We start from the raw sequence: 20,827 nt of genomic DNA on the forward strand, positions 1-20,827 counted from the left end.
GTACGTCTGTCTTTTCTGCCTTCAAGCCCTGAATGAGACTCTAGCTCCTCTTCCTGCCCCTGTGCTGTGAGGAGGCTCTACAGTGTCTCCTTGAAGGCTTTGGTCCCACAGAAACCAAGTGGTACCTGATCACCCCCAGGTCCCAGGCCTTGCGTGTGGACCTGCATGGGAAGAGCGAAGGGAGAAGGCAGCCCTGGGAGCAGCCCAGGAGAAACCAAGCTTCCAGCTGCAGCCTGTGGAGCCCTGGCCCTTCCCAGAGAGTGTTGAGTAGCAGGATTCTGTGGGGAGGGAGGGAAGGAGGAGGGAGTATAAAGGTCACAGAGCAGGAGCTCAGAAGCTGTCATCATCCTGGCCTTACTGTTCTTATCACTTAGGTGAGAGATGCATCACCCACAAAATTAGGAATAATGATAACCTACCTTATGTAGTAGCTCTAAGGATTAAATTTCTAGCATCAGTTCAGTTCAGTCACTCAGTCAAGTCCGACTCTTTGCGACCCCATGAATTGCAGCACGCCAGGCCTCCCTGTCCATCACCAGCTCCCGGAGTTCACTCAGACTCACGTCCATCGAGTCCGTGATGCCATCCAGCCATCTCATCCTCTGTCGTCCCCTTTTCCTCCTGCCCCCAATCCCTCCCAGCATCAGAGTCTTTTCCAATGAGTCAACTCTTCGCATGAGGTGGCCAAAGTACTGGAGCTTCAGCTTTAGCATCATTCCTTCCAAAGAAATCCCAGGGTTGATCTCCTTCAGAATGGACTAGTTGGATCTCCTTGCAGTCCAAGGGACTCTCAAGAGTCTTCTCCAACACCACAGTTCAAGAGCATCAATTTTTCGGCACTCAGCCTTCTTCACAGTCCAACTCTCACATCCATACATGACCACTGGGAAAACCATAGCCTTGACTAGACGGACCTTAGTCGGCAAAGTAATGTCTGTGCTTTTGAGTATGCTATCTAGGTTGGTCATAACTTTTCTTCCAAGGAGTAAGCGTCTTTTAATTTCATGGCTGCAGTCACCACCTACCGTGATTTTGGAGCCCAAAAAAATAAAGTCTGACACTGTTTCCACTGTTTCCCCATCTATTTCCCATGAAGTGATGGGACCAGATGCCATGATCTTCATTTTCTGAATGTTGAGCTTTAAGCCAACTTTTTCACTCTCCACTTTCACTTTCATCAAGAGGCTTTTTAGTTCCTCTTCACTTTCTGCCATAAGGGTGGGGTCATCTGCATATCTGAGGTTATTGATATTTCTCCCAGCAATCTTGACTCCAGCTTGTGTTTCTTCCAGTCCAGCGTTTCTCATGATGTACTCTGCATAGAAGTTAAATAAGCAGGGTGACAATATACATCCTTGATGTACTCCTTTTCCTATTTGGAACCAGTCTGTTGTTCCATGTCTAGTTCTAACTGTTGCTTCTTGACCTGCATACAGATTTCTCAAGAGGCAGGTCAGGTGCTCTGGTATTCCCATCTCTCTCAGAATTTTCCACAGTTGATTGTGATCCACACAGTCAAAGGCTTTGGCATAGTCAATAAAGCAGAAATAGATGTTTTTCTGGAACTCTCTTGCTTTTCCATGATCCAGCGGATGTTGGCAATTTGATTTCTGGTTCCTCTGCCTTTTCTAAAACCAGCTTGAACATCAGGAAGTTCACGGTTCACACATTGCTGAATTTCTAGCATATCTGGCTATAAAACCTCACCAGCATCTCTTGGTTTAGCGAGCCCTCAGTGTGTACATGCTCAGTCATGCCCGACTCTTTGTGACCCTATGGACTGCAGCCCACCAGGCTCCTCTTGTCCATGGGATTTTCCAAGCAAGAATACTGGAGTGGGTTGCCATCTCCTTTTCTAGAGGTCTTCCCAACCCAAGGATCAAACCTGCATCTCCCATGTCTCCAGCACTACAGGTGGATTCTTTACCACTGAGCCACTGGGGAAACCCCGAGAGCCCTGAAGCAGGACCAGAAAATACTTCATTCACTTTCGGCCTCACAATTTTCACTGCCCTGAGCTACAGGCCAGCTTGGAAATCTTTTCTCTTTGAACTTTTTCATGGCTTCCAAAACACACTTTGTAATCTGTAAGGCATTCCATGTGAGACACAGTCTGTCATTACCTTTCTCTACCACCTACTCCCCATCTAAAAGCCGCATGTGAAATTCTCTTTTGTCTACACTTCTGCCCTTCAGATTTACCACAACAACTTCCTCCTCAGCTTTCATCCATCCCCATAAAGATCCTCTCCTCTCAGTCTATAGCCATAGACCCTAGACTGAGAGCCTCAGGACCATGCACTGTCCTTGCAGAGCACTGTATAACCTCATAAATCATTGGAACATGACATGAATATGTTGCTAATTAAGAAAATTCTATTTAACACTTGGTTTTACACCATAACTCCACCACCACAAGAGAGAAGCATCTGAAAATTCAAATTCTTATTAGCAACAAAACAGGAAAAACAAAAAACAGAGATTAATCTTAGTGTCTATTCCAAAAGTATGTTTTTACTTCCCACCACTTCCTTTCCTTTCTTGCAGAGTTTTCCTTGTTTCCTTTACCTGTGTTTCATACGTCTCTCTTCAGAGCTAACTATTGTTTGATTTTTTTTTTCCCTAGTAAGCATGTTTCATATTTCTTTAACCACAAGCATTTAACCTGGAAAAAAATATGCATTTTTAAAGTTTGGCATTACCTTATAGCCATTGCTGTTTGTCCTTTTTAGATTATAGAAAGCATTACGGACAATTAAAACCACAATGTTACAGACCTTTTAAAGATGAAAAGGCAAAGCATTTGTCTCTTCTTTTTTTAAAGAGCAGGTCAAAGGGAAAGGCCAAGAGCATCAAGCAAGCAGTCATCCCTTCAGTAAAGAGCCAGCTGGTTGGGGACCCTTTTCTGTGACTACAGATTGGAGGAGCAAGGATTGACTGGACAGAGATGAAGATCACAAAGTCAGAGGGGCAGGGTCTTTGTGCCTTTAGGAACATCCTTTTCCATCACCTTGTGGTTCTCATTTTTCCTTTTCTATACAACATCAGTTAACCACTCCCCAGTTTCTTGAAAATATTAACTTTTTCTCATATTTTTAAAGAGCAACTAAATCCTAAAAAAAGGATCCTGCCTTAAAATTTATTTTATTTTTCAAATAACACTTTTGCAGTGCTCCATAAATTTAAAAATTAGGGGGAAAAAAACAGATAAGGAGGAGGGATGAGGAAAAAAGGAGAAGCTTCCCGTACACAGTCCCATTACCAAAACCAAGAGATGACCCCATATTTAAGTGACTGTCCTTCTGAATTCTGTCACGTGTATACTGAATATTTTTCAAGTTTTTATTTTCATGCCAGAAATCCTAATCTGAGTGTCATTTCTCTGTACACTCAAAACAGGTATATCTGCAGTTTCCATCAAATGTTGCAGAAGATGATGCAGAGACCAAGGACAAAAGGTAGTTGCCACAACCACCCATTACTGAAGTGGAATCACAGGTGCTCAGAGAAAACCACCAGCACCGCTACCTTTGAAGCTACCTCTGAAGGTGAGGGTCCTTTAGAGCAGCAGCAGAGAAATCTTAAAAGGGAGAGACTGAGGGAGTCCCCCACTCAGGGGAAAAGCTTCAAACAGATGACTGTAACCCATAAGACAACTCCCGCAGGGAAGAAAGACCATAAATGCAGTGAATGTGGTAAAGCCTTCATTTATAACTCACACCTTATCATCCACCAGAGAATTCATTCTGGAGAGAAAATCTATAAGTACAGTGACTGTGGGAAAATGTTCAACCAGAGTTCAAACCTCATTCAGCATCAAAGAATTCATACAGGAGAGAAACCCTACAAGTGCTATGCCTGTGCGAAGTCCTTCAGGCGGAGTGCTCATCTTGTTCAGCATCAGAGGATTCATTCAGGGGAGAAGCCCTACAAGTGTAATGAATGTGGGAAAGCCTTCAGCCAAAGCTCCTATCTAAGTCAGTGTCTGAGAATCCACAGTGGAGAGAAACCTTTCATCTGTAAAGAATGTGGGAAAGCCTACAGATGGAGTTCCAAGCTTATCAGACACCAAAGAGTTCATGCCAGAGAAGAGCCTTCCCTGTGGACTGAGGGTGAGAAAGTCTTCAGGCAGAGTTGTACTTTTGTCTAATCAGTTTTAGGACTAGATTCCATAAAAGTTATAAGCTCTTTAAGATTTTTCCTGTCTTTCTTGATTTAGGAAAAACTGTATCTAGTCCTACTATCTGCAGGTCATCACTTCATACCCTCTATTTGAGATGACTACAACTAGCATACCTTTGGCTTTGAGTAACAGCCAACATGCCAACTTCATCAGAGTTATGGGTCTGGCACAGAGCCGCTGTGCAGGTAATGGCCATCCTATATTAGTATTCTTATGAATGGGTCTTTGGTCCTGGCCCTTCCTCAGCCCCACAGTAATCTGCCTGTTGGGACAGGGTCCCATCTACAACCGTCCAAGCATGAGACAGAAACCACACTTGTTATCTGAGCAGGGAAAGTTTAATATAAAGAAGTATTAACTAGTCAAGGGGAATGATCTATTAAAGGAGATAAAGAGATCTTAAGAATATAGGACCAGCAGCATGGGGAACAGCTATTACCTCTAGGGAGAGCCACACTCAAATAGCCCAGGACTCCGGACTGGTGTGGCTGCGCTAGTGGTGCATGAGAGCTGGTCTGTAGAGGCATGCAACAGCCAGTTTGCACCTTTTCACCAGCCTGCATTGAAGTTGGTGATGGTGGGAGTTCACTGTGGAAGTCAGAGCTTTAGAAAAAAAAAAAGTTAAATATTGACCAACATGACACTGGCTTGTAAAGTTCATCAAGGTGATACAAGCCAGGGCAGGAAGCCACTGGTTGAGGTACCTGCAAACTCACCAGAGGATGGGTGCCACATGGTAAGGACAAGAAGGGAAAACTACCAGGACCAGAAGCCCCTCCTCTTTGCTTTGTCCCTCAAGTGCCCTTTAGTGGCAAAGGCCTTCCTGATTCTCTGATACAAGTTTTTATTTCTTTCTCACATAAATGTCCAGACATGAGCTGGTGGTCAGCAAGCAGCCCACAGGCCAAATCCAGCTCGAGCCCAGTTTTTTTTATAGCCCACAGGCTAAGAATCACTTTTATATTTTTATTTTTTTTTTAATTTTTTTAAGAGGTTTGCTAGAATCACTTTTATATTTTTAAATGTAAAAAGCAAGGGGGAAAAAAGAAGTGTGGCTCACAAAGCCTGTAATGTTTACTTCTGGTGCCTTTACAGGAAAAGTTTGCCAAGCCCTGGTCTAAGGGACAACTGAGTTTAGTTTCACCAGATACTCTAAGGACCCACCTTGCTTCTCCATCCCCTAGACTAGCATGGGTTTGCCTGCATGGTTGATGCTGGATCATTTCTGTACCCACATTCCAGCTCCTAGGAAGAGTGAAGTAACAGTCTCAAGGACAGGCAGTTTCCTTTTCACCAGGTGTTACAGAAGGTGCCCCAACTGAATCTTGGTGAAGATTCAGTTACACTGCCACATCCACCTACCGCTGGAAAACACCTCCAGCTAGGTGACAGTCTGACCAATTAAAACGCAAGGGGAAGGACAGAACCAGTTTAGAAAGACAATGAACAGTGCTCTACCCCATGGAACATCTCCCCACTTCTGCAACCTGGTGCTGCAGGTTGACTGGGGAAGGAGTGTCCTGGTCCCAGAAATGGCAGAGTAGGATCAGGGAAGCAGAGGATGACTCCCACTTGGGAGACAAGGGAGTGGAATGTGGATTACAGTCCTCCTATGACCAAAGTTTCAGCTCGTTCCCACCACAGCCCAGCTCAGAGAATGCCGATGTACCCAGCAGATCAGGGTTAAAGAAAAGTTTGTGTCCTTTCTTGATGACTTTTTGGGTAATCTTCAGAAGCTGACCCAGACCTTTGCTCACTCCAATGTATAACCACATTTCTCAGCAAAAGGCATCAAATGATCAAGTCTGCAGGCCCCCTGCCCTCATCCCTTCCACATCTGTCTTCTTAGTCCCTCCAGCAGCCTCAGAGGACAGTGCTTTCTTCTTTCTGAAGCCAAACCTGCCTTCTGTACCTTGAGTCTGTCCTTCCTCGCTGCCACTAAGTTAAATTTTAGTAGTTAGTTATTAGATAATTATCTTAATAGGCCTGGTTGTAAGTCGGAAGGCACCTGGGGGAGGGCAAGTGAACATCCGGGAACAGCCTAAGAAATCCCACCTTGAAATGTGAAATATCCTCACGAACGACCTGAGAACGACACCGGCCCAGGTCCCGGGTGGTGGGCGCCCCTGGACTCGACTTGGGGGTCAGCGTAGTACAGCGGCCGACGCTCACTTCGGGCCCTCAGACCTCTCGCCCCACTACTGCTACTGCTGCTAAGTCGCTTCAGTCGTGTCCAACTCTATGCGACCCCATAGACAGCAGCCCACCAGGCTCCCCCTTCCCTGAGATTCTTCAGGCAAGAACAATGGAGTGGGTTGCCATTTCCTTCTCCAATGCATGAAAGTGAAAAGTGAAAGTGAAGTCGCTCAGTCGTGTCCGACCCTTAGCGACCCCATGGGCTGCAGCCTTCCAGGCTCCTCCGTCCAAGGGATTTTCCAGGCAAGAGTGCTGGAGTGGGGTGCCATTGCCTTCTCCGCTCGCCCCACTGGTCACCAGCAAAAAGGCAGCTTGGGCCTCGGCCAATCAGCACGGCGTGCCGCCCGCCCTGCCCGCCAGGTAGCGCACTGAGGAGAGTCGCCCGCTTTCCAAGCGCGGCCCCAGCTGCAGGGCTCGCGCCCTGACTCGACGCAGCTCGTTCCTCTTGGTCCCGGAGGCAGTGGCGGCCGAGTGCCTTCGGCGACTTCTTAAAGGTTTGGCGGTGCCGGCAAAGTTGGGTCCACCGATAAAATCACTGCCTGCAAAGCGTGGTACAAATAAGTAGAACATCAGCGTTCTCATCGGCGGCACAGCAGGAGAGATGAGAGTCGCTGCCGAGTCCCCGTGAGAAGCCTGGAGCTGAAGACAGGAATGTGGCAGGGTCGGCCAGGGGCTGGGGAAGGATGAGCTCGCGTCCTGGCTGGCCTCGTCGGCCTCCCCTCCCCAGCTCTCAGGGAGCCGCTCCCCAGCTCTCAGGTAGGAGGCGGGCTTCCTATTCCATGGGAGAACCGAAGCATTCTCTCCTACTTCCACTCCGCGGCGCTGTCCGCTGCTGCAGAGTTCAGGTCTCCACCAGCCTCGTGGCACGCAGCCCCCGCGCAGCACACAGGTCCAGTCGCGTCGTAGGCGCTCAGCCTGAGCCTGATGAATGTCCAAGGACCCACGTTATTGAAGCTCCGCCCTCAGGTTATCACCAGAATCGCACCCCACTTCCCACTGGATTTTTACTGAGGCTCCAACTCCCATCCATTTTCAGGGGTTCACCCAAAGGCACAGTCTTGGCATAGCTTCATCTCCAAAGTGGAGGGAATGTGATGAGGGAGAGGTTATTGCGGATCACTTGGTAGTTTGTTATAAGAAAACGTTTGATTTCAAAACGTGTAAGGGACTACAGGGGTTCAAAGATGGGTTTCAGATGGTTCATGAATTCCCTGAATTTGCATGCACATTTTTCTAGGCGGAATTCTCTGGAGTTTCAAAGATCCCAGACCCAACAACCCAAGGAAGGTGTCTTAGACCAGGAAACACCAGCCCAGAAATCTCAGTAACATTTAAAAATAAAAAGAACCATTCAGATGATGGGGGAGGGGTTGTTTTTATTCTTTCGCCCGCTCAGCTTGTGGGATCTTAGTTCCCCCACCAGGTATTGAACCGTGCCCTCAGGCAGTGAAAGCATGGAGTCCTAACCACTGGACTACCACGGAATTCCAATCCAGAATATCTTACATTGTTGTTAATCGTGAAAAACTATATCTATCTATAGACCATAATGATACAATGTATTTTGGAATACACATTAGAAAGGCATCAAATCAACAGAATTGTAAAGAAATACTTTATTTACACAAAGTGTTAGAATACCAATAAAACTGTTTAGTTAGGGAAGGGTGAAAATATACATGGACATAGCTGCAAACATCCTGAAGGGTATTTCTGGGTATTTTAGTAGGTCTTTGAGATTGTGAGGCCTGGTATTTTTAATGGGTCTAACATTAAGAAAACTTCAGTCTTTTTTTTTTTCCTTGACAGAATTCTACTTGCACTAGATTATGACTACCAGTGGTAATTACATTATGATCAGATTTGGCTCCCAAGTAAATTGAGGGGGGAGGGGGCAAACAAGGAAAAGAGAGGAGTCTTTCTGAGCTAGCTGGATGAGAGGTGGTAAAGACAGGAAGTGAGGTTACAGGAAGTGTGTATATAAGAAGCTGGAAATAATTTCATTCACCAGAATTTCTCTTGGGAAAACATTAATATATGTTGGCAGATTCTTCTTAGAATGAGATAGGAGAACTTCCTCCCTTAACATTAGGATCAAGCGCAACAAAAATTGGTTACAAAACTGCATCTACTGTTCCAACAGTATATTTAACTGAAGGGCTTTTTTTTCTATTTGCTAAGCAGTGGGTTTAAGAAGATAATGGAGCTGGAGGTGGGGGTTGCTCATTATCTGGCAAGAAAAAAGAAGCTTAAGTGATAAACCTGAGAGGGAAGAACAAAGAGAAAAATTTTCAGTGGCAGTTTGTCCAAGGGAACTCTGAGAACAAAATGTCTTAACAGGATATGAACCTCCTTCTCCACTTTTTACGCACCAAAATCTTCAGTAAAGCCAGTATTACTCATGGGCATGTTTGTATGAAGGGATCCTTTGCGGGGAGCGTAAATAGGTGCTGAGTTCTATATTAAGGGCTGGCAAGGGGTGTATGTGCCAATAAAATGTTCAAACACAGGAATCAGAAGTTAAGGGAATGGGTGACATCCAGGTTTCATGTGAGAAAGATATGTTTGGGAATAATTCAATTTGAGCTTGAACAATGAAAAAAGGAATGAAAGCACACTGCACTTATAATCACCCACGGAAAGAGGTAAGTTAAAGAACTGCTAAAGTCTATTAGAGAAAGAGTTATCTGGAAGGATGTGGAAACTGTAATCAATCATCTTATTTTTACAGCCCTTTTCTCAAGCCAAGGACATGAGCCTGGGGGGACACATATTGGGACACAAGAATAAACCCATTTGATGGGTTTGGGCTGTGACCAATTATGTTTCCAAGGACATGATTTAAATCAGCTATATTCAAATTCATGTAGTAATCGGAAATGTACAAAGGATTTTGAATAAGGCAGTAATGTATCCACCTACCCAGAGTACAGCACAGTGCTTTGGAGCACAGCTCAGGGCTGGAGTCTTGGCTCTAGCACTACTAGCTGTGTGAGCATGAGCTTGATCATGTGATCAAGTTACCTGACATCTCCCCTGCCCCTCACCTTTCAAATTGGGCTAGAGTACCCAGATCACTAATGGTTATACAACTCTATAAACTAAAGCACATTCAATTGAACACTTAGAACAGGAGAATTTTATGGTATGTAAATTATACCACAATAAAGCTGTTTGTTTGTCTGTTTTTAAAAAGAGAGGACCCACATCACAGAGAGGCTGTAAAAATAAAAATGTAAACTGTCTGGCATTGTTCCGACACATAGTAAAAATTCAATAAATACTAGTGATTAGTATTAGTGTAATAAAGAGATTAAAGAATAAAACACTGAGGATACATAAAGTTAAATTTTTTTAAAAGAGTTGAGGAATTACTGGGTTGGTTGAAACTTGAGATCACTTAGTTCAACTCCCCTTATTTTACAGATGAGGAAACTAGGGATCAGCAGGTCAAGTGCTTTGTTCAAGGTCCAGTTCTTAGACCAAACCCCAAGCCTGCTGGATTCTCATTAGTGCAATTCCCACTACCTCAGAAAGATTGCCTCAGAAACACTGACACACGAAAAACTGAAGATGTGTTTCCGTGGAGGAAAAAGAAACACATAGGAGAACACAGAACACATGTAGAGGTGTTGAAGACAGTTCCAAGGTCAAGGGCAAACTAAGAAGAGGCTATCACATTCTGGTCCATGAACCAAGGACCCCCAACAGTGGTCATGAGAGCTTAAGTGCTTTGGCAAGGCAGGAGCCCTGGTCAGTCAGGTGAACCTGTTCATCACTGTGGCCTGGTGCCTACTGACAATGAAGCTGCACAGTCCTCTCTGAGCTACTTCCTGACTTGTCAGCAGCAGCAGCAGGAACTGGGGCCAAAAGTGAACACAGCAGAGTTCTTGGGAGCAGTCAGTCTGAATGGCTGTGAAAGAGCTGCTTCTATTCATGTTGAGTGGCCTGGCCTCACCTGTTTATCCCCTGGCCTTGCTAATCAGCCCCTCTGGATTCTGAGGGCCTTCACTTATGATCCTATAAATTGCCTGTCAGTTTCCTCCATCAGGGCACCTCTTCAAATCACTGAGGAAGTCCTAGATGGGAGATGACCCAAGTTCCCTGCTTCTTCATTAATACTACCATCTTCTAAGGAAACTTGATAGAGAGTTTGGAACATTTTGAAGCTAATAAAGCTTACTAAATCCCAACGCTAAACAGTGGAAAAGACAGAGAGGTATGTCTCCTAGGCCATGACTTTAACATTTCAGGGGTTAATATTCAAGGGGTCAACTCTGCCATTCCTAGGAGGTGGTGGAATCACATTCCTCCACTTTTCCTGAATAGTAACAATCTGGGCTAGATGGCTGGTGCAGACCCTTAATGTTATGTGATCCACAAGATGGGAAGGAGGAAGAGGAGGAAAAAGGAAAGAGGAGAATTAAGGCCTGAAACAGCTTTTATGATTTAACTCAGTACAGTGAAACTTCTCAATGAACAGTTCATAAAAGTGCCTCATCTTTTTTTGTCCAGCTGCTTAAATAAAAATCAGTACAAGGACAGGGAAGTTCTGCCCATTCATCTGATCTGAGAACTCGAGGTGCAGATTAAGAACACTAAGCCTGACTTCAGCTTTTCCCTCAGAAGGCTTTCCTGTTTTGCAGATCATTCCATACAGTGGACACTTTGATGTCGGAGGAGGTGAGAGCTCCGACTGAAGGTCTTCTGGCATTCTTGGCACTCGTAAGGCTTCTCTCCAGTGTGAATTCTCTGATGTATGATAAGCTGGGAATGCTGGCTGAATGTCTTCTCACATTCATTACATTCATAAGGTTTCTCTCCAATGTGGATTTTCTGGTGGAGAAGCAGCTCAGAGTTGTCCCAAAATGTTCTGGCGCATTCATTACACTGATGAGGTTTCTCTCCAGTATGAATTCTCTGGTGGACAATAAGGTGAGAGGTCCGTCTAAAAGCCTTCCCACACTCAAAGCACTCATAGGGTTTCTCTCCAGTGTGAATTCTCTCGTGTCTAAGAAGTTCCGAGTTCCCCCTAAAGGCCTTCCCACATTCCTTACAAACATAGGGCTTCTCACCAGTATGAATTCTAATATGTCTGATTATCTCTGAGTTCTGGCCGAAAGTTTTCCCACATTCATTACATTCATACGGTTTGTCTCCTGTGTGAATTCTTTGATGTCGGATGAGCTCGGAACTCTGCCCAAAGCCTTTCCCACACTCGTTACATAGATAGGGTTTTTCTCCAGTATGAATTTTCTGGTGTCTAATAAGGCCTGAGCTATGCTTGAAGGCTTTGCCACACTCATTGCATTCATGGTATCTTTCTTCAGTATGAATTCTCTGATGCTGAATAAGCTGTGAGCTAACCCTAAAGGTCTTCCCACATTCATTACATTCATATGGTTTCTCCCCAGTGTGGATTCTCTGATGTAGGATAAGGGCTGAATTCTGACTGAAGGCTTTACCACACTCTTCACATTTATAAGGTCTCTCTCCAGTGTGAATTCTATGATGGTGGATGAGATGTGAACTCTGAATGAAGGCCTTTCCACATTCATTACAGGCAAAGGGCTTTTCTCCAGCATGAATTCTCAGGTGCCTTCGAAGGCTTGAGTTAGTTCCAAATGTTTTTCCACATTCTTTGCATTCGAAGGGTTTCTCTCCACTATGAACTCTCATATGCTGAATAAGATGTGAGTTCTGATTAAAGGCTTTCCCGCATTCTTTGCATGTATGAGGCTTTTCTCCCACAGAACTTCTGTGTGTTTTGTTAGGTCCTAAATTCTCTATGAAGTTCTGGCCAGAAGTAGCAACTGTGCTAACTGCCTCTACTGTGGTGTCTCCCTGACGTGTGAGCAGGTTTGAGCTGAGTCTGCAGACTCGCTCACTCTCATCCTTCTCCTGATCTTTCTCACTGGAGGGTGATTTCTTAAAGATAATCAACTCTGATGCAAAGTCTCTCTCCTCAGATGACTCCTGCCCCAGAATCTTTTCTGTGGACTCTCCGGAATGCCCCTCCAATATGTCTTCTTCACACACTGCTCCAAACTCACGACCCCGGCACGCCACCTTTGTAAGTTTTTCTTCCATTTTTTCTAAAAATGCCCCATGTGGCTGAGATTCTTCAGAAATTTCTTCCTTGGGAATTACCTCCTTGTTCTCAGTTCCCATCTCACAATCTGAAATGAGAGAAGTAAGTCTGTGAAGTGGCTGTATCACAGCTGAATGAAGCCCATGCTAGGAAGTATGGAGCTCAACAGGGTTCTGACAGCACTCTCTGTATCTGGTGAGATTATAGGATGCTATGGAAGAGAAGAGAAAGACTCAGGATTATGGTGGACATGCTACACAAATAGCAGACGCTGACTGAAGAGAGTGTGAGGAATGATCAGAGGAAAAGATTAAAGGCTCGAGACAGGAAATGGATGGTAAGAAGATGCTGATAAAAATTCCATAATATTAACGGTGAGTTGGGAGAGAACCTGAGGTTGGTAAGGAAAACATCTAAGGAAAATTGTGGCCATATTAACAGATAATATATGGAGAAGGTTGGGAGAAGGGACAAAAATGACTAATATGACTTTGGAGTTTATAGAGGCAGTAGATCCAACCAGTCCATTCTGAAGGAGATCAGCCCTGGGATTTCTTTGGAAGGAATGATGCTAAAGCTGAAACTCCAGTACTTTGGCCTCCTCATGCGAAGAGTTGACTCATTGCAGAAGACTCTGATGCTGGGAGGGATTGGGGGCAGGAGGAGAAGGGGATGACAGACGATGAGATGGCTGGATAGCATCACTGACTTGATGGACGTGAGTCTGAGTGAACTCTGGGAGTTGGTGATGGACAGGGAGGCCTGGCGTGCTGCGATTCATGGGGTCACAAAGAGTCGGACACGACTGAGCGACTGAACTGAACTGAACCAGAAATGAGTAGCAAGAAGAGCTATCTTTAGCCCAGTGCTGTGGTGCTCACGAGTTCTACAGAATAGGGGATGGTATATGTTGTCGAGGGTCACCCATTCAGAAGGTTAACATGACTTAGCTACAATGGGCCCAGAAGGAACCACGCTTGACTCCCTTGTATTTGGATGAAGTAAGGTTCTAGCTTAATTTTCTCCAGATGGTTACTACACTGTATCAATACCTAATTTTCCCTACTAATTTGAAATGCCTCCTATACCACAGTCTAAAATTCCATATATATATCTGGGTCCACTTCCAGACTCCTTTCAGTTCTCCTGATCAGTCTATTCCTTCTCGAATACCAAACTGTTCAACCTACTATAGCTTAAAACGTTTTAATATGTTAGAGAAAGTTCTCTCTTATTGTCTTCTTTTACAAAAACTTCCTGTCTATTCTATTTTTCCAAATGAATTTTAGTATAATTTTGTAAAATTTCCAAACCTACCCTGATGCTTTTATATCTATCACATCTCTGTATGTCTTCTCTTTTAGTGAGTTTTTCTTATATTTTCTAACTGGTTGTTATTATATATATGTTTGCAATGTTATTTTACTTATGAGTATTATAATTGGTCCCTTTATGTAATTTTCTTAGCACTTTTATAAGTCTAAAGCCTGTATTTTTAAAAAGATTTCTAAAACGCCATGGCAAGGATTTTTAGTTGTCTATCCCAATCTTCCCTCTTCCTCACCTCATCAACAACAGAATAATGAATTTACTGTTGTAGCAACAAGGCTATTTAAGGAAATGTATTCTCTAGCCTTCTTTGCAGCTAGATTTTGTGACATCACCAACTTCTGGCCAATGAGACAGTAAAATGCAAATGAAAGCACAAGGGACTTCTGGGATATCTACTTAAAGGTAAGGGGATACATTTCTTCACCCTCCTTGGGGCTGTGCCTGGGGCATTAGATGACAACTGGACGTGCCACCTCAGACCATGCATTCACTAGCACGCCCTGGACCAGAGCAGGAAGGACCCTGGGTCCCTGGTGACTCTGTGAAGCTGCCAGACCAGCCCTGGAATGCCTGCCTCTGGATTTCTTTTATCTAAGAGAGAAATGAGGTTTTTCCTTGCTTAAGTCATTATGGTTTTTTTATTTATGAAGTCAAACTTGCTACTAACAGATACAATGGCCCCAGAGATTTAGCAAGGGTAACAGCAGTAGTGTGAATGAAGAGGAAACAGACTAGAGAAATGTTTGAGAGAACAAATCCTCTAAGACTTGGAGTATGATTGAATACACGCATGAGGTAGGTATAATTAGATGGATAGTGGTACCACCAAGGTTGGGAATATTGAGGAATAGCTAGTTTAGGAGGGCAGATGACAAGTGAGCTCTGACTTGGACAAGATGAGTTTCAACACATCCATACTGAAGTATCAAAGAATCAGCCAAAATATATTGGTCTAAAGCTTATAGCAGTCAAGAAGAGAGATACAGACTTGACAGTACTCAGCATAGGCAGTAATGAATACAGTGTGAGAACTGTCAGATACTGAAGACAGAAACCTAGAAAGTCAAAGCCAACATTCAAGACTACTCCAGTTAAATTCCATGTTCACTCCAGATCCTTCAACTTTTCTCCACCCTGCTCTCTGCCCCAGAAGGCTAACCTACACAGCACTCACCAACAGGCCAACAGTTGTGTTTTACCAATGGGGAGCCCCAACAGGAGGCTCAAAGGAGGGAGGAGAGTGAGGTCAGAGTATTTATCCTCCTGGTTCCTTCCTATGAGGTCTCCTTGAGCTCCTGGTGCCCTTCAACTGAAGTTCATTACTCATCTCAAGAAGTCTGTCCTACCCAACTGTCTTATATGGGTTCCAGAACCTCTCCTACCTCTTATCTCTTCTGGTCTAGGGCTGGTGACTACTCTGCTATTGCCAGTCCCAGGTTCCTCAACACCCTTCCCACACCCACACCTTTTACAACTAACTTCTTTGCAAATAAACCCTACTCAAATTATCCTAATTTGAGCAAAGTACCTGTTTCCTGTTAGGACCCTAATGATAAAGGGGTAATGAGAGGAATATAAGCCCTCCAGGAAGAGAAAGAAGGGTTAGTGAAGTAGAAGTACCAGAATACAGAGGCATAGAGGTCACCAAGGCCACGGCAGAGGGAACAACAAAGCATCACACGCAGCTGATAGATCCAGTAGGATAAGAGCTGGAGAACACCTGCTGAGTAGTTACAGATAACATGAGAGAACAGAGCCAGTGGAATGACAGCAGCAGAAACTAGGTGGCAGTGGACTGATTAGCAAATTTGCTGCTTCTTTCAGAAATTTTAGATGAAAGGAGAGGACAAAGATGGGCACTAGTGCAAAGGGCCAAAGAAAATCAAAGAAGGATTTTCTCCAATGGGAGAGAGTTGAATATGCTTATGTTAGAAAGGATGGTGCCAGTAGAGAGAAAGCTTAAGAGGGAAAAAAAGATGAGATTAGTGAAGAAATGAAGATTCTCAGAGGCAGGAGAGACTGAGGAAGGGGAAAGGGGGGATTTTGAGGGTGCCCTTTGTACTGCCCTTTTTCTCTGCCCAGTCTCCAGTCATCCACAGGATCATACCCTGAGGCCTCCGGAGTCACTCAAGGGTGCAACCCTGGTCAGCTCCCTCTCCTGACACCTAGAAGGAACCTGATCTCCTACTGGAATCCTAAAGTCTTGGAAGCTCTTTCTGCTACCCCTAAAAATGAACTGGAATCTTCTTCAACTTTCCCCCACTCAGTGCCTTCTCTAATTATCCCATGGAAAAAAGGCAGACACTCAAAACCTGGATTTCCCCTTTCCATTGAAGTTTTTGAAAATTATAAATAATGTGTACCTATATAACTGTAAGAATTCATCATAGAGAATTTAGCTCTCTTCTTCAACCATGGTACTATTTGAGTTAGGAAGTGCTGTCTTAAATAAATTTCTCTCTAATGCTCATCCAAGAACAAGTTCCACAAGCTGGTATTTCAGTCCCTGTCTACTTCTGACCCCTCTCTGGCCTTTTTCCTTTTCACCACCATCTCTCCTATAGTTACTTCTTTTCTATCATCTAGCTCCTTACAAAATCAGCATTCATAAAACTCACATCTGTCTCACACCATATGGAAAATCATGTGTTCACAGAAAAACAAGATACAAGACATAGAAGTTAGGCATGTATATCTATCCCCAACTTCAACACTGGTTCAAAATTCTAACCCAGAAAGTCTTCCCAATTAAATTTTGCCCCCTCTGATTATTTTTACTTTGCATTCCACCAGTGCCACAATATTAATGCCACTTGTTAAATATTGTTTTTAGACACCTTCTTTATAGACACCTTCTTATGTATAAATAAAACCATCTTTCTTTTTTTTTTTTCTTTTGGCCACATTTGGAGGCATGTAGGATCTTAGTTTCCAACCAGAACTGAACCCATGGACCCTGTAGTGGAAGTGAGGAGTCTTAACCACTGAACTGCCGGGGAAGTCCCAAAGCCATCCTCCTTTTGAATGATTTCCCCAGAGGTACAGATACACATTAGACCTTGTCCTCATGTGGAAACACTCCACTACTCATAGCACAAATTCAAATTTCCAAACATAATTTCCTATGTTTCTCAATTCTTCACTTTTCTAAATTTAAAATGAGTTTTTCCTGGAGAGAGAGAAGATGGACATGCCATCTCAGGAGCAGGCTCAGCACTTTTAGTTCTCAGTTCGGGGGATGACCAGCATCTGCTGGGTCTCCAAAGTTCAGAACAGAGTTTTCAACTCTGCAGATCTGTATTTCTTTTAATGCACTCAGAAATCCTCATTCACAAAATAATGATGCATAAACCAAATATCCACCAACTTATTAACCACGAGAAATGAAACTTTTAAAGGACCATACTGCCTACATGAGGAGCCACATAAAACTCAAAAAATTCTTCAGTGGGCTTGCAATCATAGCAGGAAGGTTTTTGTGTGTTTGTTTAATGAACGATACTTAATGATTCTTGGCCTGGGATTAGGTTAGATGCAGAAAAGTCAACTAGAAAAACCTCTGAAAACACTAACTTCCAGGTCCCACCTCAGATCTCTTAGAGTCGGAATCTCCAGGGATAGGCTAAGTCATCTGTTTCCTTCTTTAGACCATAAGCAAGGACGTTCTATTCATCTTGACATTCCCAGTGGCTAACATATTTTGGGTACCTGGTAAACACACAAGGAATTTGTGTACATGTCTTGTCTACACAAGGAATCTGTGGTACCCAGGAGGAAGAACTGGGTATTTCACTCATTTCTGTATCTCAAGAGCCTAGATGGGGGTCTGACACATTGCTGCTGTCAGTAACTAGCTGTAAAAAGAAGCTCCTTTAAAGCACTGTTATCTACTTTTCCTCTGTTGTCTCCCTGTTCCCACAATCAGTAAGGCTCTATTAACCCTGTGCTCAAACCTACCTCCTTTCCATAACTAACCTTCCTATGCCAATATCCCGTCTGCCGGCTCTGGGCACAAGCTGCCAGGAGGCCTGGAGTTTTTGACACTGCCCGCCATTTCGTCCCCGCAGTTTACTTGGGGATGGACCATCTGAGGAAACCACAGCTCCCATCGGCCCCCAAGTCTGGACCGAGGAAGGGGGTGTCCCTGCTGCTCCCGTCTAGCGACTGACAGGCAGGGAACCAGGGCGAAGACGGGCCCTGGCCGCGTCCAGGGTTTGTGCAGGTGGGGACCCGGTGGGGGCTTGGGGGACCATAACGTCCAAGGTCATATATCGAACCCGGATCTGGTAGGGGCCTAGACGTCGAGTTTCCGCGGGGCTCCTGGGCCAGGGGTTCAGGAGCCCAGTGCCCTCCGCCCCCCGCCGGGACGGGATGAGGTCTCACCTCAAGCAGCTACCGCCCCACACTCGCTCCTGTCGGGCTCCCCAAGCTTCTCCGCCCGCTCGCTCAGAACCCGCAGCTGTTGTCTTGGTTTCACGGGCGACGGGCATCGGCCACTTCCGGTACCCAGGCAGCACTCCAGCCAATCGGCACGCGCCGCACTCCCGGGAGGAACAGGTGGTCGGCTGGCGGGCGACTCCTCACCTTTTCCAGGCTTCCTTTGACCCGGTTCTCGCCCTCACACGAGCCCCACCTCGCCGCTGCCTCCCACACCAGCTCCCTGAAGTGGCCTTTTGCGCTTGGCAATGCCCACTTCTGTCCGAGGATCACCGACAAGCTGGGTCCTCCGAGTTTCCTAGAACGGCTCCAGGGATGCACTTCCGCCCTGGAACCGGCCGCTCTGCACGCTGATGTCGCTCCCCAAGCATTGATCTGGGCTCAAGAAATTGAAAGTTGGCTTCACTTTCTCCCCGAGCAGAGACTGTGTCCTTAACTTCCCCATCTGCATCCCTTATCCGTCACTCCTTTCGCGACTTCACGAATCTGGTAAACACAGACCCCTACATCCTAGGAACAGGCCAGTCACCTGCTGGGGGCAAAGGGAGACCCACTCTTGAGGTCAAGGAGGGGTTACTGGAGGGAGTGATGTTTAGGCTGAAATCTGAAGGTTGACTGGGAATTACCGGGGTTAAGAGTGAAGGGGACAGCGGTTCAGGCAGTGGGAACAGCATTCTACCATAACTTAACTTCCTTATTTCTTGAATAGCTTAATAGTTCTTAACTCAGCACCTGTGTACTTGTTACTTTCTCCGCCACAGCTATGGAAGCCGCGAGCTCCAGAGCCTCTGCTCTGCAACAAGAGAAGCTACCACAATGAGAAGCTGGAGTACAACAACTGGAGAGTAGCCCCATCACCACAACTAGAGAAAAGCCCATGCACCAATGGAAGACCCAGCACAGCCAAAAAAAATCTTTCAAAAGTGTGGTGTCTGAATCTGCAGCAGCTGGAATGATGGTTAGAAATGCAAACTCTCAGACCCCACCCACAGATCTCCTGAATCAGAAACTGAGGTTAGAGCTCAACAATCTGTGTTTTAACAAGCCCTTCGGGAGTTCTGATGCAGTCTAAAATTTGGGTGTCACTGGTCCAGACGTTCAGTTCAGTCACTCAGTCTTGTCTGACTCTTTGTGACCCCATGGACTGCAGCACGCCAGGCTTCCCTGTCCATCAGCAACTCCCAGAGCTTACTCAAGCTTGTGTCCATTGAGTTGGTGATGCCATCCAACCATCTCATCCTCTGTCATCCCCTTCTCCTTCCAGCCTTCAATCATTCCCAGCATCAGGGTCTTTTCAAATGAGTCAGCTCTTCGCATCAGGTAGCCAAAGTGTTGGAGTTTCAGCTTCAGCATCAGTCATTCCAATGAATATTCAGGACTGATTTCCTTTAGAATGGTCTGGCTGGATCTCCTTGCAGTCTAAGGAACTCTCAAGAGTCTTCTCCAATACCACAGTTCAAAAGCATCAGTTCTTCGGCGCTCAGCTGTGTTTATAGTCCAACTCTCACATCCATACATGACTACTGGAAAAAGCATAGCTTTGGAACTTTGAAGGCAAAGTAATGTCTCTGCTTTCTAATATGCTGTCTAGGTTGGTCATAGCTTTTCTTCCAAGGAGCAAGCGTCTCTTATTTTCATGGCTGCAGTCACCATCTGCAGTGATTTTGGAGTCCAAGAAAATAAAGTCTTTCACTGTTTCCATTGTTTCTCCATCTATTTGCCATGAAGTGATGGGACTAGATGCCATGATCTTGGTTTTCTGAATGTTGAGTTTCAAGCCAACTTTTTCACTTTACTCTTTCACTTTCATCAAGAGGCTCTTTAGTTCTTCTTCACTTTCTGCCATGAGGGTGATGCCGTCTGTGTATCTAAAGTTATTGATATTTCTCCCAGCAATCTTGATTCCAGCTTGTGCTTCATCCAGCCAGGCATTTCGCATCATACACTCTGCATATAAGTTAAATAAGCAGGGTGACAACATACAGCCTTGACATACTCCTTTCCCAATTTGGAACCAGTCTGTTGTTCCATGACCAGTTCTAACTGTGCTTCTTGACCTCCATACAGATTTCTCAGGAGGCCTGTCAGGTGGTCTGACATTCCCATATCTTTAAGAATTTTCCAGTTGGTTGTGATCTACACAGTCAATCTTCCCTGGGTTGGGAAGATCCTCTGGAGAAGGAAATGGCAACCCACTCCAGTACTCTTGCCTGGAAAATCCCATGGATGGAGGAGCCTGGTTGGCTACTGTCCATGGGGTTGCAAAGAGTCAGACACGACTGAGCAACTTCACTTCACTTCACACAGTCAAAGACTTTGGCATAGTCAATAAAGTAGAAGTAGATGTTTTTCTGGAACTCTCTTGCTTTTTTGATGATCCAATGGATGTTGGTAATTTGATCTCTGGTTCTGCTGCCTTTTCTAAATCCACCTTGAACATCTGGAATTTCACAGTTCACATACTATTGAAGCCTGGCTTGGAGAATTTTGAGCATTACTTTGCTAGCCAGATGTTAACAGTGTTTCATTTGATCAGCCCCAGTATGTGGGTTAAACAGGAAAAGGATAAGTTGTATCCTCCTAGCTAC

At 44.9% G+C, this 20,827-nt stretch overlaps 1 protein-coding gene and 1 long non-coding RNA gene across 8 annotated transcripts in view; one reads left to right on the forward strand and one right to left on the reverse strand.

The window, feature by feature from the left end:
- Positions 1 to 18,271, reverse strand: part of ZFP3 (ZFP3 zinc finger protein) — a 102,624-nt gene extending 84,353 nt beyond the window's left edge. For 6 of the 7 annotated variants that reach the window (XR_009595527.1, XR_009595526.1, XR_006061149.2 and 3 more), the window contains exon 1: positions 18,186 to 18,271. Coding sequence is in view for 1 of the 7 variants with exons in the window: in XM_004012595.6 (XP_004012644.2) it covers positions 11,027 to 12,550 (1,524 nt within the window). In the remaining 6 variants the exon portion in view is untranslated. Of the gene's footprint in view, positions 1 to 7,980; positions 12,559 to 18,185 lie in introns of those variants that run through there. The other variant, XM_004012595.6, reaches the window with a different exon arrangement.
- Positions 18,272 to 18,586: 315 nt separating this feature from the next.
- Positions 18,587 to 19,936, forward strand: LOC132657405 (uncharacterized). Its single transcript, XR_009595529.1, has 2 exons — positions 18,587 to 18,728; positions 19,001 to 19,936. It is a non-coding gene; the product is annotated as an uncharacterized LOC132657405 (long non-coding RNA).
- Positions 19,937 to 20,827: the final 891 nt, after the last annotated feature.

The sequence above is a fragment of the Ovis aries genome, chromosome 11 (assembly GCF_016772045.2).
Source record: "Ovis aries strain OAR_USU_Benz2616 breed Rambouillet chromosome 11, ARS-UI_Ramb_v3.0, whole genome shotgun sequence".
Taxonomy (NCBI): Eukaryota; Metazoa; Chordata; class Mammalia; order Artiodactyla; family Bovidae; genus Ovis; species Ovis aries.